A 16,853-nucleotide genomic window follows, 5' to 3' on the forward strand; every position below is an offset into this window, starting at 1 on the left:
CTCCCTACAACATCTCTCTGGCAATTCTTATCAAGAAATTGGGTCTATGGATATCCCCACTAATTTCTTAGTTTGTTGCTGAAAATTGATGGGAAATTTCACGATTATTATTCTATATATTTTGTGGCCAAATTTCAGTATGGTAATCTTAAGGCCAGGATCTCTAAGGGTTCTAGAAAATAATTCATTTTGGCAAGGAGTACAGGGATTTCTACCTATTTTTAAAATTATTTGTTAGCATGGTATTTCCACAGAATGCTATTACCACAATAACGAATGTCAAATTGTTAAGATGAAAAATGCCATTGGGGATAAATGTTACCAGTTTTTTGAGGACCAATAATAAGGAACTTGGGAAGTCGGTCACATGTCTTCTCTTTTGACCAGATATCCTTATGTCGCTTGTCATCACAAGGGTTCTATGTCAAGAAAGACATCAAATGTGAGATCATGTAGGAAATACAAGACTTCATGTGCATTAGGTAAATAAACTGTATAAGAAGGTCCCCATCTAAGATGCCTTCTACCATTCGGAATGTACTACTATGATACCAGATGACTGGTCTTAGAAGAATAAGGTAAAGGTAAAGGTTCCCCCGCACATGCATGCTAGTCGTTTCCAACTCTAGGGGCCGGTGCTCATCTCTGTTTCAAAGCCGAAGAGCCAGCGTTTGTCCGAGGACGTCTTCCGTGGTCATGTGGCCAGCATGACTAGACGCCAAAGGCGCATGGAACGCTGTTACCTTCCCACCGCAGTGGTCCCTATTTTTCTACTTGTATTTTTACATGCTTTCGAACTGCTAGGTTGGCAGAAGCTGGGACGAGTAACAGGCGCTCACTCTGTTACGCAGCACTCGGGATTCGACCTGCCAAACTGTCGATCTTCTGATCGACAAGCTCAGCGTCCTAAGCCACTGAGCCACCGCGATTCTTCTTAGAAGAATACTGAGTCTTTAATCACACTACATTTTTTTTAATCACACTACATTTTTTTCATAATGTTATGAAAACATTTAATGTATCAAAACGACAAAGAATTTTTGAAAAGTTTATTTTTTGAAATCGGCACATATTTTGAAATCTTGTTTGTTTGATTTTGGTCTTTTCCTAATAGGAAATTCAAGAGAAGTTATTTTTTCTAATCTTTTTTGCATCGGTCACATTATTCCAGCATGTTCTTGGGTTTTGAGCGGCACATTATAGGAAGTGCACTGATATTGGAGCATGTTCAGATGAGAGCCACCAAGATGACAAAGGGCTTGCAAAGAAAAAAGATTATGAGGAACAGTGAGTGCTATGGGTATCTTTACTTTGGAAAACACCTGATAGCTGTCTTCAACCCTGAAGATCATTCAAAGTTGTTCCAAAAGATAGAATCAGAAATTGTGGGTTCAAATTCTGGATATTTTGGGGGGGGGGCTGGTTGAGCAGCAGGAAATTTAAAGTGTTAGCATTCAACAATAGACCATTTGTTCATCCTGCTGTATACTCTCTCTTATATTCTGTGATTTGGAGGAGATGGGGTGATAATCTGGTAGTATTGCAAGAATTTGAAATAGCTCAGGCAGGTGAAATTATCTTCGTTCAAGGTTGGTCTAGCTGGATTCTTAGCATAGCATAACTTTTATAGCCAGTTGATGGGAGCAACTGATATTCAAACACTCCGGTTCCTTTATTATCTATTCTACCAAAGGACTGCTTAATTGCATATTATCAGAGGGAGTTTCCAGGAATAAAAGAAAACTGGACTTCTCTGAAATACTGCCCACCCAGGGGAACTCTCCAGCTGAATTTTTTAAGATAGTTAAATAGCGATGCTAATAATCATCTCCTCATTCCTCTTTCAAAGACTGATGGATACAGATGCCATGATGTATTTACAGGTTAATGTATAATCTGGACTGGTACATGAAGAAAAACAAAAACTGGTTTTAAGGTTATCTTTCTGGCTAAGAGGAAGGTCAAATATGTGGTGTCTGTTGACTTTGTTTTGATTGGTCACTAAAACTTGCTTGTCAAAGGAGAGCTGTCCCCGATGTGTCACAGCAGTTTCCAACTGTACAGTACTTATGAATATCGTTTTATTTTCAAAATGACAGCCTCAGTTGGGGGTCTGAACCTAGATTGTTGTTAGCTGCGAAGTCGTGTCCGACTCATCGCGACCCCATGGACAACGTTCCTCCAGGCCTTCCTGTCCTCTACCATCTTCTGGAGTCCATTTAAGCTCACGCCTACTGCTTCAGTGACTCCATCCAGCCACCTCATTCTCTGTCGTCCCCTTCTTCTCTTGCCCTCAATCTTTCCCAGCATTAGGCTCTTCTCCAGTAAGTCCTTCCTTCTCATTAGGTGGCCAAAGTACTTAGCTTCAGGATCTGGCCTTCTAAAGAGCAGTCAGGGTTGATCTCCTCTAGGACGGACCGGTTTGATCGCCTTGCAGTCCAAGGGACTTGCAGGAGTCTTCTCCAGCACCATAGTTCAAAGGCCTCAATTCTTTGGCGCTCAGCCTTTTTTATGGTCCAACTTTCACTGCCATACATTGCAACTGGGAAGAACCTAGATTACCCAACAATGAAAACAGTGCTAAAGGGCCAGCCATTAAGAAATTTGTTGGATTCACCAATGACCCACCTTGCCTGTACAGTGAAAGTACAAGCTGAAAATGGATTCAGAGTCAATTCAAAAAGGCCAAACGTCTCTCAAAAATAAAGTTTCCTATGTTCAGAAACAGCAATAACTTTCCATATTCCCAGTTAATTCCAAAAGAATCAAAACGAAAATCAAATGTAGGAACTTCTCTCCTGCAGCAAATAATTAAGATTCATTTAACTCTGAACTTTCTACTTTTGTATTAAGGTCAAATCAAGCTCTTCAGCTGAACTGAATCAATGGGAGGCTATCTTAGACATTGTTGGAAAATGCCCCCCCCCCTCTCCAAATGCTTCCTCACCTGCCACAGAGGGTTCTTTTCCTCTGAAAATATTTCAAAATACTTTTTGGCCAACTGGATGGGAGGCAATGTCTGGAGACGAAGATTGGTCCAGCATTGCACAAATTTGACAAGACTTTCAAAAGTGTAGAGCCCAAGCCGGTCATTGCCATAATTGGACAAGTGAGTCATGAAGATGCTGATCTACAAACAAGGAAGGAAATGGAAGCTTTCATTAGTATCAACAAACAAATGCACTTGGGTCCTACTGCTTGCTTTTTGCAGTAGCAAAGTATACAATGTCCAAGATCCTATAGTTTTTGATCTTTCATTGGTTTAGATTTGACATTTACAGTCATCCTTCACACAGAGGAAGATATTCATATAAATAATTCCTGTGTCCCAGAACTTCTTGAGAGGATTTTAATTAATTCATCAGTCCAACTTAGTTCTTTCTTTCTGAAAGGAAGCCACCATGTCTCTCAATCTGTTGAATGCAGAGCTATTTATTTATATTGTCCTTTTTATTTGTATATTGCATTTCAAGTGCAAGGAACTGCTTCTACTGTCATGTTGTCATGCTTACTAAAAATCTAGTCTCCATCGGTGGGTGGAGGTCATAAGCCAACAAAATACTTTTAGTGTTCTAGAAATATGACCCCTGCACTTCTTTGCCCCCCACCAAGAATCTCATGGAAAGACCTACCCAAGGATTTATTTGATCTGTCTAAACAAATATAACTGGAATGTCCTTTTAAGAATCCAATTACAGTATTAAGACCTGTGTGTTCCATTTTTTTATAGTCTGGGAGGTGTGACAGGGAAGGGAACTGTCATATCTATCTATATCACATAATTAATTTTGATCCTGTTGTTTTTTAGTCCCAGACCAATAAAACACAAATACAATATTTCAAAGTATGAGAAAATCAAATCTAGAACAATTAATACTGGAGGTACCAACGGATGTCTGCATACCATAATTACAGTTAAGAACTTGGCAAAAAAGTTTACTAATTGCCCATGTTTAATCTTGCAGTAAGAACTCTATAAATCTCTTGGTTAGTTTGACAATTCAGACAATTGTGGTTATGAGTGCCAGATACTATGAGCAATACAACAGACAATTTAACAATGAATGGTATCTTAACATCTGAACACTCAAGTGCAGTTATCACATTTAAGAGAAGTATTTCTATCCAGTGTGACCATAATGGGTGATGCCAATTTGAGACAAAGTAAAGAAGTTCCTAGGAAAAGCATGTAAGAAAAGTTCTAGGGACCATCCATGAGGGGAGCCTGCAATTGCATCCTAATGAAACTTCATTCACCAACCCAAGTTCAGTCAAGATCTTATTAGGAAGAGAGGTAATGTGTGTCTCTGTGTGTGTGTGTGTGTGTGTGCACGCGCGCACACACACACACACACTCTCACAAACACATATCACCTCCTGTCATTTTCAAGGTCTGCACCCCAAGTTCAGTCAAGATCTTGTTAGGCAGAACTCTCTGCCCTAATAAGGCCTTGGCTGAACTTGAGATGCAGACCTTGAAAATGTATATATAGTTAGGAATGAAAAGGCACATAAGTCAAGTCAGAGTCAATTTGCCTTTGACAGATTTGCTCTATTTACATAACATGCTGTGTTCCTGTGGTAAAACTATTGTACAGAAAGTACAAACTATTCAACCTCATTTTAGTCTAGTGCAGCATGTGGTATAAACCAAGCCACTGTCTCTCTGATCTATATGATTTTTAGGGATGTCTTCAGCTCCTTGTTGGTCAATAATGGAGGGAAGCTGCAGAGTGGCTGGAAGTCTGGAACTCAGACAAATTGGCCATCAACAGTCAAACAGAGTTAAAGACAAAAAGGAAATGAAAAGATCAAAACACCTCCTCACTAATAATCAACAACCAAGATAACACTAGACTAACAAATAATGTGGAGAAAAGCAAAGTTTTACATTTAGGCAGGAAAAACCAAAGGTAGAAATACAGATTAGGCGAGACCTGGCTCAAAAACAGTAACTGTGAGAGGGACCTTGGAGTCCTAGTGGACGATCACTTGACTACGAGCAAGCAGTGTGCAGCAGCAGCTAAAAAAGCTAATACAACCCTGGGTTGTATAAACAGAGGCATAGAATCAAGATCATGCAAAGTATTAGTACCGCTTTATAAAAACCCTACTAAGACCACACCTGGAACACTGCAACCAGTTTTGGTCACCATACTACAAAAAAGATGTTGAGACTTAGGAAAAAGTTCAGAGAAGAGCAACTAAAATGATCAAAGGCCTGAAGACTAAAAGATATAAAGAACGGTTATGGGACTTGGGTTTGGCTAGTCTAAAGAAAAGAAGAAATAGGGGCGACATGATAGCAGTATTCTGGTATCTGAGGGGCTGCCACTAGGAGGAAGGGGTCAATTTATTTTTCAAGGCATCAGAAGGCAGGACAAGAAACAATGGTTGGAAACTGACCAAAGAGAGAAGCAACTTGGAATTAAAGAGAAAATTCCTAACAGTGAGGACAATTAACCAGTGAAACAGCCCGCCTTCAGAAATCATGGGCGCTCCATCACTAAATAGAGACTGGACAGTCACTTGAATGAAATGTGCCTGGCTGAGGAATTCTGGGAGTTGAAGTCCACAAGTCATAAAAGGGCCAAGTTTGAAGACCCTTGTTATATACTGAAGATCTCATTAAGATGGTCTGCCCTCAGAGACTCATAAAGTCAGTTGGGCCATGACACAATTTTCCTTAAGTTCTCATTCTGCAATTCCAGAGGACATTCAAGTTGTTGGCCAACAGAATTATCTTTATTATTTAAGGGCTTCTAAAACTTAACCCAGGAAATGAAAGGATCCCATAGATATCAGCTATAGTCAGCTGCAAGGTACTATCACTTCCTGTGATCTTGATGCACATCCTAATGAGCTGAAACTGATTCCTTGCAATAGATTCCAGGATATTAGAGGTCTCATTTGAATGTTTTGTCAACTGTATCCATAAAGTATCCAAATAAGGACCCGAATATCTTGGAACCTACTGCAAGGAATCAGTTTCAGCTCATTAGGATGTTCATCAAGATTACAGGAAGTTATAGTATTGCTCCATACTGCATTAGCGGAGTCACATTTGGAATAGTGCAGGGGTAGGCAACCTCGGCTCTTTTATGACTCATGGACTTCAACTCCCAGAATTCCTGAGTCAGCTGACTCAGGCATTCTGGGAGTTGAGGTCCATGAGTCATAAAAGAGCCGAGGTTGCCTACCCCTGGAATAGTGCATCTGGTTCTGGTTACGATCAAAAAAGATGCTGAGGCCCTATAAAAAGTACAGAGAAGATGATAAGGAATATGGAAGCTAAATCATATGATAAACGGCTAAGGGAATTAGGTATATTTAGCCTAACAAAGAGAAGGCTTAGGGGAGACATGACAGCAGTCTTCCAGTATTTGAAGGGTTGTCACAGGGAAGAGACGGTTGATTTAGTCTGCAAAGCACCTGAGGTCAGGACAAGAAGCAATGGGTGGAAACTCATCAGAGGGAGATCCAACCTGGAAATAAGGAAGAATTTTCTAACAGTAAGAACGATTAATCAATGAAACGGCTTGCTTCCTGGAGTTGTGGGTGCTCCATTACTGAAGGTTTTCAAGAAAAGATTGGATAACCATTTATCCAGGAAGGTAAAAAGACTCCTGCCACGGGCAGGGGATTAGACTAAAAGACCTCTAATGTCTCTTCCAGCCATGTGACCTGAAGTGTGGCAAGAGCAGACATGTTACGATGTGACCAACAGCAAAGGCTTCTCTCAATGTCTTGAGGAAGTACTTGACTATAAAGCAAAAAAGAGGTACAGTATTTTTGACTTGAAAAATTAACAATTGGGAACTGTGTAATTTCACAGGATTTCATAAACTTAGCCTTACTAATAAATGTCATGACCTCAAAAAGTCATCTTCTCACATCCTGTATGCTCCGTTTTTTAATTTACGAAAGCCTGGGGAAAAGTGTTATTATTCATTTCTTCAGCAAAAGTGAGGGGAAAAATTGACTTTTTGCTGACAGCTGTATTTGTGTGAAAGCACTGTAGAACAGGGGCCTTCAAACTTGGCCCTTTTATGATGTGTGGTCTTCAACTCCCAGAATTCCTCAGCCAGGCATGCTAACTGAGGAATTCTGGGAGTTGAAGTTCATAAAAGTGCCAAGTTTGAAGGCCCCTGCCATAGAAGCTCTTTGGTCACCTAAAGATACTTCAGTAACAAAAATTTGAGATTGAAAAAAAAAAAGGTGGCAGCTCAACGAAATAGGAGACATTCCTATTCCTGAAAATGAATTTATCTTTGATTTATGTTTTTACCATACCCATTTTTCTAAACATAGGGAGGTTTTTGTTCTCCTGAGATTATTTCTCAGCTACGCAGTTTTACTTGGAGTGTGAACTGAAGAAGCTCAGGGAAAGATATGACTTCACCGCATGTTTCTCCACAAAACAGTTAGATAGTCCTCAACCCAGACCACGACTGGGAGTGGAATTTTTGTCTTAAGTCAATGCGGTTGAAAATTAAGTCAGACCCAATTTTACAACAATTTTTACAACAGTCCAGCTTCCTCAGTGGGCCTTTTTTGCCAGATGGTGACAAAAAAGGTTATAAATCACAATCACCTGATTGCAACCGTAAATGTGAGCTGGTGACCAAGGGCTCAAATTGTGATTGTGTCACCATGGGGGTGGACCATAGGGGTCGTTAAGTGTGAGCACAGGTCACACGTCACTTTTTCCATCATAACCTTGAACCATCATTTAACAAACAGTCATAAGTCGAGGACTATCTGTACCTAAGGTATTCTCAAACTTTTGGAAGTGGATTCTTCAGATTTTTTGGAAACATCTTATTGGTACCCTCACAATTGGTTGCCATGGTGTTACAGGCACAGTCACAAAATGCCAAGTTAGCAGAAGGCACATGGATGAGATTCATTCTGTTTGTTTAGTCATTGAACTGAAATATCACAGGCTGCCAGAGTCATTCTTTGGATTCTCAAGAAGTCCTCAGTTTTTCTCTACTCTTCTTCTGAACTGGAGTGCAGTTACTCACCAGATTATTTTCTAAGGATGCCTTTGAGGTTTATGTGAGGCTTTGCAGTGCTCCTTGTGCTTTCCTGCTGGTCTTCTTGCTACCCCATCCCTCTGCACTTTCTTGAGGAACCTCAGTGGCTCTTCCTGTGCTCACCCTTTGAAATAGGGCAATCTATTTTTGCCACAGCACAGCAAAGCCAAGCACTACATTGCTGCTGTTTTCACGCTCCCCACCACCCGCTAACGGAATCATACTCTGCTACCAGTTTTTTTAGAACAAAAAATGTACAGCAAGTGACACCAAAGTTCACCACAGAAGCTGCACTGATTACCTAGTCTACCTGCTCCAAGTCTCTTTGGAGTCCCATTGATCAGAACGGAGATCAAGGAAATGACCACAGTCAATACTTCAGCTCCTCACATTAACCCCTCCTATTGAAAAATAAGGGGCCAAACCTAGTTTCATTTTAATATGTTCTTTGTGGCTGATGTCTGGCTGAGGCATGCACAAATTAAACATAACAATCTCTGCTAATGAAAAATAAAAGTCCTTCTTCCCTCAAGACTAAGGGCAGAGATATAAAACAACGTGAAGGACTTGTGCCCCTCAGGCAAGCATGTCAATAAATATTTGATTGGTTGTGGGAATTTTTCCTTCATACCAATATTGCACTTAATTCACTACTGATTTACTCAAACCGAGGATGGGTTGCAGGGAGAGGAACACGTGGATTGATGTGTAGCATAACCAACAAGGCCAGGTTTCTCATGCTTTGCCTAAGAAACAGAAGACAAGAATGGATTCTGCAAAAAAAGCTCCTTTCCACTGAGTGGAAATGGGTTCAGTCCCAGGTAAGAGAATAGAGGGCTATGGGGATTACATAAACGCCACCTAAAACAGAGGGAAATTGACATATCCTGCTTCTTTGCCCTAAATCTCTCTGTAAATGGAAAAACCCTCTTGTTCTAGTGCTGAGAGAGCACATGGAGGCGGACAAAGAAGGACTGCAACTGACCAGGGACCATCAGATGATTTGCAGCCCCCCTGCATTTACTCTAGAACAGAGGTGTCAAACTGCCGGCCTGTGGGCCAGAGCGTCATGGAGAAACCGCGCCCATCCCATTTTCGGCAATGGGAAAAAGTTCCGATACGTCGCGCGACGTCACGTGACATCACGAGTTTAACATGCCTGCTCTAGAATCATCTCACTGTTGGCCCCCATTTCCTGCCTTGACTACCAGCTGACACAGCTCATTTACTGCTCCAGTCCCAGCTTCTGCCCATGCTCTGCTAATCAGCTGGGCCAGAAGATGTTCTGTCTGGCCTTCACTCCTGGGACATAGCATCCTCAGAGTGACACCATCAGATGTGGCTCTGAAGAGCTCACAGACGGGAACACCCTCTGGAGATTAGCCGCCTGGCGTCACCTCAGGGTGAGATGAGCAGCAAACAAATTTAATAAATAAAAAAATTGCTTGCCACCAACAGACGCCCATGAGACAGAATTACTAAAAGGAAAGCAAAAGAACGTATAATTTCACTCCCAACCTGCCTATTTTCTACAAAGAAAACTTTCTCTACTTTCTATAACGCGATTGGCTGGTTGCTGGTTGCATTGGGCTTTTTTAAAAAAATGTTTTTGAGTTCAACTTTTGCTTCGCTAGGAGTTCACAAAATTGGCTGAAAACTGGTTCACTGAAGCATAGAAATAATATTATGTGATACTAACTGGGCAATAGTGAACAGGTGAAATTACAACTATTAATCCATGTCTGCTGTTCTATGTGGAATTGTGACCTCACACAAGCAACTCAAAAAGAAAAACTGCAAACAGGAAATGACAAATAATTTGTTTATTTATAAAATTGTTGCCTACATTTGTTCAACTAAACCAGGGGTCCCAAACCCCAGGCTGCAGCCCACTACTGGGCCATGAGCTGTTTATAACTGGGTCGCCCAAAGTGGTGGGTGAGTGTGCGCTCCATTTGTGTGAGATCCATTCACCTTTAGTATGCTACGTATTTTAGATTATGAATCTTGGTCAAATTAAGAACCGATGATGAGTAAGTTAAAATCATTCAAGAGATAAATAAGTACTTAATTTTAGATTTAAAAATGCGGTACAAACCTTTACAAGCAACTACATACACTCATGTACCATTATCTTATTTGCTAAAAACTGAACTTCCATGCTTTTAAAGTCCAAAAATGCAAGGAAGAGCTATTTAGGTTAATAGTCCCTACATCAATTAATATTTATTTAGTGGTCTACAAATGCAGGAAAAAAAGAGAAGGTCCATGATTTGAATGAAGACTTCTGTATTCTTAATACTTACTGGATTCAGGAGCACTGTCAGGAAAAGTTCACCACCACGAATGCTCTTGTCTAATTCCTTGGAGCCACCAGGATATTCATTATAGAATATAGTGTGAGTAAAAAGACCACAAGTCTGGCGAGGCAACACCTGAATAAGCCAGAGAGGAAGAGAAGAAAAATTAAACAGGGTGCTGGTTCTGGCTGTGAAAGGCTGAGGGAAAGGCCGAGACCAACTGATGGCCAGAATCCATTTCCTCCACATCAAATGCTCTGGCCTTCAGCTGAGATTCCCAACATCCCATGAAACCTTCTACAGAGGTAGAGTGGAGACTGACTGTGATATTGCCAAGAACTGCCTTTCTATTTTCACATTCTTCAAAGGGCTAGAGCTGAAATAGCTCTTTCTCAAAATAATTTTTATTCATTGTATAGAATTATGATCACACGATGAGTTGGACCTGAAACAAGATGTATTTATGTGGGTGTCTCTATTGCGCCAAGCTGTATTCTAGTTCCTTGCATTCCACTGCCTATCCTGGTGTATTTTCTGTGGCCACTGATTATGTTCAGTTCTCCCTGTCTCCTGTACCAACCCTTTAAAAAATCTTTTGGTTCTCCAAAGCCTGTTAATTAACTGTCCAACTTTGTATGGATGATTCTTAAAATTTAAGCCTAGAGATGTTTTAAATCAAAGAGAACTTCTTCCCTGCTTCAACATAAAATAATTGGAGTTATGATTTTATTGGTCAAGAGACTGTTACAGAGAACAAGATGGTTCATTTGAGCACTTCCCCTTTTTTCAGTTTTGAGAACTTCAGGAAAGTTGATTTCCCAACAATGAGAAGAGCACTCCAGAATTGGTGGTCTATTCTCCTCTAGATAGTTAACAGGGTTCAGCATCTTACCATGATTCCGTTATGGATGAACCCTCGTCGATATCGGGCAGGTCGAAGATGAGGATATTCCTCTGTGCTGGTCACCTGAATGTCCCAAACAGTTTTCCATGCTTCATAGAGTTGGGCATGGACCGGATAAACTCCTGAGTGGTGGGGGGCTACTGCATAGCCCATATCTGTGGGAATCCCATGTTCCTGGGGTCAAAACAAATTTTAAGAGTTCTACACTTCATTGTTAGCAATTTAACAAGACGGAAGAGAAGGGCCACTAGCTATGGGGCAAGACAAGGAATATATGTTTGCTTGCCATAAAGTTATTAAGTAGGATGGACAGATCAGTACAAATCAGTTCCATTTTTCATTGGCAAATTTTCCTAACATACAGAAGATATGAGAGAGGGTGCAACTTGCAGGCCAGATGTGAAATATTAATGGAACTGGAAAGCATGCAGCAGGATCTAGGAAGAACACAACACTTAGGAATTGGAAGAAATTTCATATTTTTTTGACAGAGTTCTGTTGTTCTGTGTCTCAGATGGCACCTGTTTTTTAAACACTTTCTACAAACTCTCTCTTACCGCAAACTGTACTATTATCTTTACATCCTTATCTTAGAACTCAGCAGTGGTCATGTACAAACCATGTAGCAGATTGAAACATTCCAGAAAGTTGTCCCTTACCAAAGCAAACTGCTTGTTGAGTTTCATTTGCTCTGCCAACACAGTAACATTGTGAAAGAGATGTGGCTGCATGTGACTCCACATATGAGGAAACCACCAGAATTCCTTCCTGTTCTTTAAGAGCATGTCATCGCCTTCATCTTCCTCATCTGTACCTGGAGGCCCATGGAAAAAGGACTAAGCAAGGGTTGCTGGGTCATTATTGAACAAAGATACTAAAGACCAACAAAACTACTGCACAATAGATCTGAAGCTATTTGCTTTGTCTCCCAATGAGGTCTTTGCTGAGACTTGAAGCTTCTTCGCCAGTTATTTTCAAAGAGAGAAAACCTTCCACTGGTGTTACAGCAGATTAAGCATCTGACTATTTGTCCAAAACAGGGGTCTTCAAACTTGGCCCCTTTATGACTTGTGGACTTTAAATCCCAGAATTTCTCAGCCAAGCTAAGTGATTACAAGAAATCTTGGCTAAATATTCTAACCATACCAGTTATTTCTTTGTTTGTTGGGTCTTCAAAAGACCACTCTCATTTTTCACTATGCAGTAATATGGCTTTCTTTTGAATCAGCAGGCTTATTTAGTAAAACATTAATATTGCTACCCGTCTTATACCAAACTCTGGGCAGCTCTGTCAAGGTTGCCTGAATCTAGCCAATTTAGGAGTGTATGATTAAGCAAACTATGATTAAATAGATATGTGAATCCAACCTTAGTTTGCTCCTAAGAAATTGGTCAGCTTCACAAAGAACAAAAAAGCTTACCAGTGTGGTAGAATTTCCCAGAGAATCCCAGATTGAAAGTGAAATTGGGGACCAGAGCCCTCAACTTGTTCTGAGTGTTTAAAAGAGCCTGCAAGAAAAGAACAGGCTGAGAGAAACCATTCAAGCCAGTTTCTTAACCAACTCACACGATAAAAGCAAATTCATACCCTTCTCAACAACTTCCTCTTTTATTTCTTTTATCAACTGCATAAACTGGAAGTCCAAAAGACACAGCCCCACATCATCACCCCTCTCTCACTTTCAGGCTTCCCACACCCAAAGTTTCCTCGTTGAAATATACCAGGGTCAGTATTCCAGGCTAGCTGAATCTGTCTTTTTCTGGGTCTGTGTTTTGATATTTCTTTGATCTTTAACTGCTGTGGCATTTTCTGGACTTGTGGCATCTTTTTCTGGTCTACACATCCCGAGCATTTTATGACTCCAGTTACTGCACTCTAAATTGTCTCCGCAATAATTCTGGATACTTTTTCTTATTACGGTAATTCCCTTTTTTAGAGGTTTCCTATTTTGAAATCAAACCTGGCTGTTTTGAATTTTTTCAATAACCGGCATGTTAAATGTACACTGACTGTAATATCTTGTACAGTTTCCAAAAAATACATGCAATCTAAAAATGAAAAGAACAAAATGCCCAAGGTCATCGAGTTTCATTTGGGGCATGTTTTTTCTATGTCTAAGTTCAACCTTTGAATAACTACAATTCTGCTGGCTCTCTGACAAAATTTTAATAATTACAATCCACATTCTGAATTATAATTGAGGCTCTATATAGTCCTCTTAGGACGTCTGCTTGAGTGTTGTTTGTTTAAGGGTGGATAATTGTCTCATTCTTTAAAACACTATTTCATATTTAGTGTTCCACTGAGTAATACATATATAGTGCATATACATATAATTTACAAGCAACCTCATTTGACTAAAATCCCTGGATTTGGCCTCTGGATTCTGTGTTACTGAGTCCTGACATTCCAAAGTATCTGGGAAGGTATGCCTTCAGAGAGAAAGGTAATGCTAAGCAGCTTAGCAAAGCCTAACTTGGGTTACTATAACAACAGACGTGTCAGTTGATAAATTCAAGGCATTCCCATGTTTCAGGAAAGTGCACTGGTCCTACTGATAGGAACCCTCCACCCAATTAGGTTCAAGAACATCCCCAAACAATTGCTCTTTACAGGGTGAATCTTGATTTCATATGGTTCTCAACATTGGGTCTCAAAATATCCACAAACTCAATAATCAGTCCTCATCAATAAAAGACAGAAATAGAAGATTTCCGTAAGTGATTTGCAGGTACTATTTATCTTTCTTCTGACATTTTAGTATATTGAAAACAAATCCATGCTTATAATTGGATTTATTTTGACTGATGTAACTTTCCTAAGCAACATCTATCAGATGCTTCTAGACCAGGGGTGTCAAACTGTCAATGCCATGTGACGTGTCGCAATGTATTGTGACTTTTTTCCCATTGCCGACAATGGGGTGGGGCGCAGTTTCGCCATGACACATTCCAGCCCGCAGGCCGGCAGTTTGACACCCCTGTTCTAGGCAATGCTCCATACTTTCTTTTAAATTTTATTATGCAAATAGATTTGTTCCTATAATTACATACCTATTATTTCTAAAAATTATAACCTGATACGTATTTCCCATTTTTATTCTAAGAACATGCACAGATTGAATGAAAGCAAAGATCCCTACGTTTTTATAAGTCCAATTACATCTGATTTGCTCATCATCAAGTTTAATTTTATTTACTCTTCCAAGACCTATTTCAGAATTAGTGTAAATATGAAAGGAAAGACCCAGCAAACAGGCTCTTGAAGGCAAGACCAGAAGAAGCATCTGAGCATCTGGATACATTGAGCAACCCCCTTTTGCCCACTGCCCTGAGTGGTCTCAGTCTTGAAAAATGTACCCAGAAATAAAATTGGAAAAGAGTTGCATCTTCCTCCTTGTCACTTTTTAGACTAAAACTGGCACTCAAACAAAATATCTGGGGGGAAGAAATTAGGTGACTTATGAAATCTATGAAGCAATTCTTCAGGAAAGAGAGCAACGCAGTTTGACACCTTTTCTTATTTACTTCTCACCTTCTTCAAATCAAAGCAACAAGATGAGATATAGGCCCCACAAAACATTTTCTAAAAATAATATGTAATAGTGATGGCAAGTTATGCAATTCCACGTCCCTTGTAAATTGTCTTCTGTATATTTCGGCTGACAATCACTTTTTCCTTTAAAGTTCTCTAGGAATGTGGGCAAGTCTATTTCCAAAAAAATGGGAGATTTCACTCAGCAAATTCCCATTTCACACCAGTTTGCTTTGGTTTTTTTCATATCAGTTCCATTTTTTCTCTCCCAATTTTTTCAAATATCAGATAATGAAAAGACAAAAATGATACAAAGCAAATTAAGTGTATGTATATTCTTCCAATTTGCTGCTCAGTGTACACCAAAAAATATGTATTTTTAAATATTATTTTGACAAGATGATGATTTGGAAACAAGCAGCTAGATGTGTCACACTGAAAGTAGATGTGATAGTGAGTTAATATACTTACATTTTGGAATTAATCTCTGAAAAACATGCCAACTGTTTTGACACTGGGAAATGTTCCTCTGCTGCACTTCTCATTTAAGAAATCAACAAACTTGCAAGATTACCTTTTGTTTTTGTTTTGTTTTTGAAAAAAGAAGTTAATCTTTCCACCATGGCAGAGATTCTCTTTCAAATGCATAAAAGTATTATCTTCTTAGCATCAAATCCATTCAACTAATGTCAGATTAATGCTCCATTTCACATTGCTAAACTGGTAAACAAAGTGTGGTTTAGAGTGATCTCATCTGAGTCCTTCTGTAATCACCAGAGCAGCTTTGCAAAGGGAGGTTAACTTCTATAATTCCACACAGGACTAGGCAGGGAAGCTCTGGGTTTCATCCTTGGCTGAGATCCCAACTGCCAACAATTTGGAGTACTCATAGAAATGTGTGATAAAAACAAAAACAATTGCTCAACAACCATCACTTAAAAGAGGCTGGGAATTATACCTGAAATAAGCAGGATTTTTAATTTGAGCTTATGCTCTTTGGATAAACCCAGGGTTTTAGTTAGGATTTTCCAAGCCTGGCAAGTTCCCACCATCTTTGTACGAGGACATTACAGGCTCTGTCTTTCTCACAAATTTAGATCGCTTTAGCGGTCTGGCTTTATGCATGGACTTTCCCGGCTCCTGAACCGTGCACCACAGTTTTATAAGAAAGATGGAGTCTTGTTTTTCCTACTATACCAAACGTTTGGGAAAGAGAAAGCAGCATAAAACACAGTGGAATGTCACTATTAAAATTTAAACCCCACTTCAGAGTGTACTATCTTCCAACCACCTGGAAGGTGTACCCTACAATTATTTCATTACTTCTTCTGGACAGAAGCAAAGCTGACTCTGATCTCTTCTTCAGCAACTTAGCAAGGGTTCGTAAGAGTGAGTAAGACAAAACAAAACAAAAAAGCACACAACTAGCAGGATTGACCTGACTATCCTGTTTATGGATTCTTGTATTAGTCACCAGGAAAAGACATCCAGATTATTCTATTTCTATCTTTTTCAACAGAAGCCCATTTTTATGAGAAGCTGCATTACCACTATTTTAAAAACAGCAATTGAAACAGGCTCAGCTCTTATGAGAGGTCATCAGGAAACAAACTCTTAAAAGTGCACCACAAGCAATATTTAAAAGGGCTCGAACTTCTCACTTTAAATGAACTTCAAAATATGCTGCTATGTAAACATTTATAAAATAGATCGTGCAATCCATCGGATGAATAATTTTTCATAGTACTGTGAAATCTTTAGCCTCATACTCTACTAAGACATAGACTATTTTCTTTAAATCCAATGCTATACGTAGATTAAGTAGAAAAATCCAGTGGGGTTGTTCTCCCAGCAAATATATTATGGTTTTATCCTTACTGTACTCAAAAATGTAGACGCCTAAACCTATGGCTTCCTTATAGGTGGGCAATAAAATTCATCCACTCTGCCATCTCTTAGCAATTGTTAAAAATGTCCACTGTCAGCTAAGCTTTACTTTCCTCCTGAGAATTGGTAAGTTTGAATTTGTAATTCAACGAAGACCGAATTTAGCAAACCCACTCACATCACTGGTA

At 39.6% G+C, this 16,853-nt stretch overlaps 1 protein-coding gene across 1 annotated transcript in view; it reads right to left on the bottom strand.

The window, feature by feature from the left end:
• Nucleotides 1-16,853, bottom strand: part of NDST2 (N-deacetylase and N-sulfotransferase 2) — a 79,807-nt gene that overhangs the window by 8,239 nt on the left and 54,715 nt on the right. Inside the window, exons 3-8 of the mRNA XM_081329002.1 lie at nucleotides 12,665-12,752; nucleotides 11,903-12,057; nucleotides 11,232-11,417; nucleotides 10,346-10,474; nucleotides 2,948-3,130; nucleotides 323-419 (exon numbers count right to left, since the gene is read on the bottom strand). Coding sequence (XP_081185128.1) covers nucleotides 323-419; nucleotides 2,948-3,130; nucleotides 10,346-10,474; nucleotides 11,232-11,417; nucleotides 11,903-12,057; nucleotides 12,665-12,752 — 838 coding nt within the window. The remainder of the gene's footprint in view (nucleotides 1-322; nucleotides 420-2,947; nucleotides 3,131-10,345; nucleotides 10,475-11,231; nucleotides 11,418-11,902; nucleotides 12,058-12,664; nucleotides 12,753-16,853) is intronic.

This window comes from Vipera berus, assembly GCF_964194415.1.
Source record: "Vipera berus genome assembly, chromosome: 5".
In the NCBI taxonomy this organism is placed as follows: Eukaryota; Metazoa; Chordata; class Lepidosauria; order Squamata; family Viperidae; genus Vipera; species Vipera berus.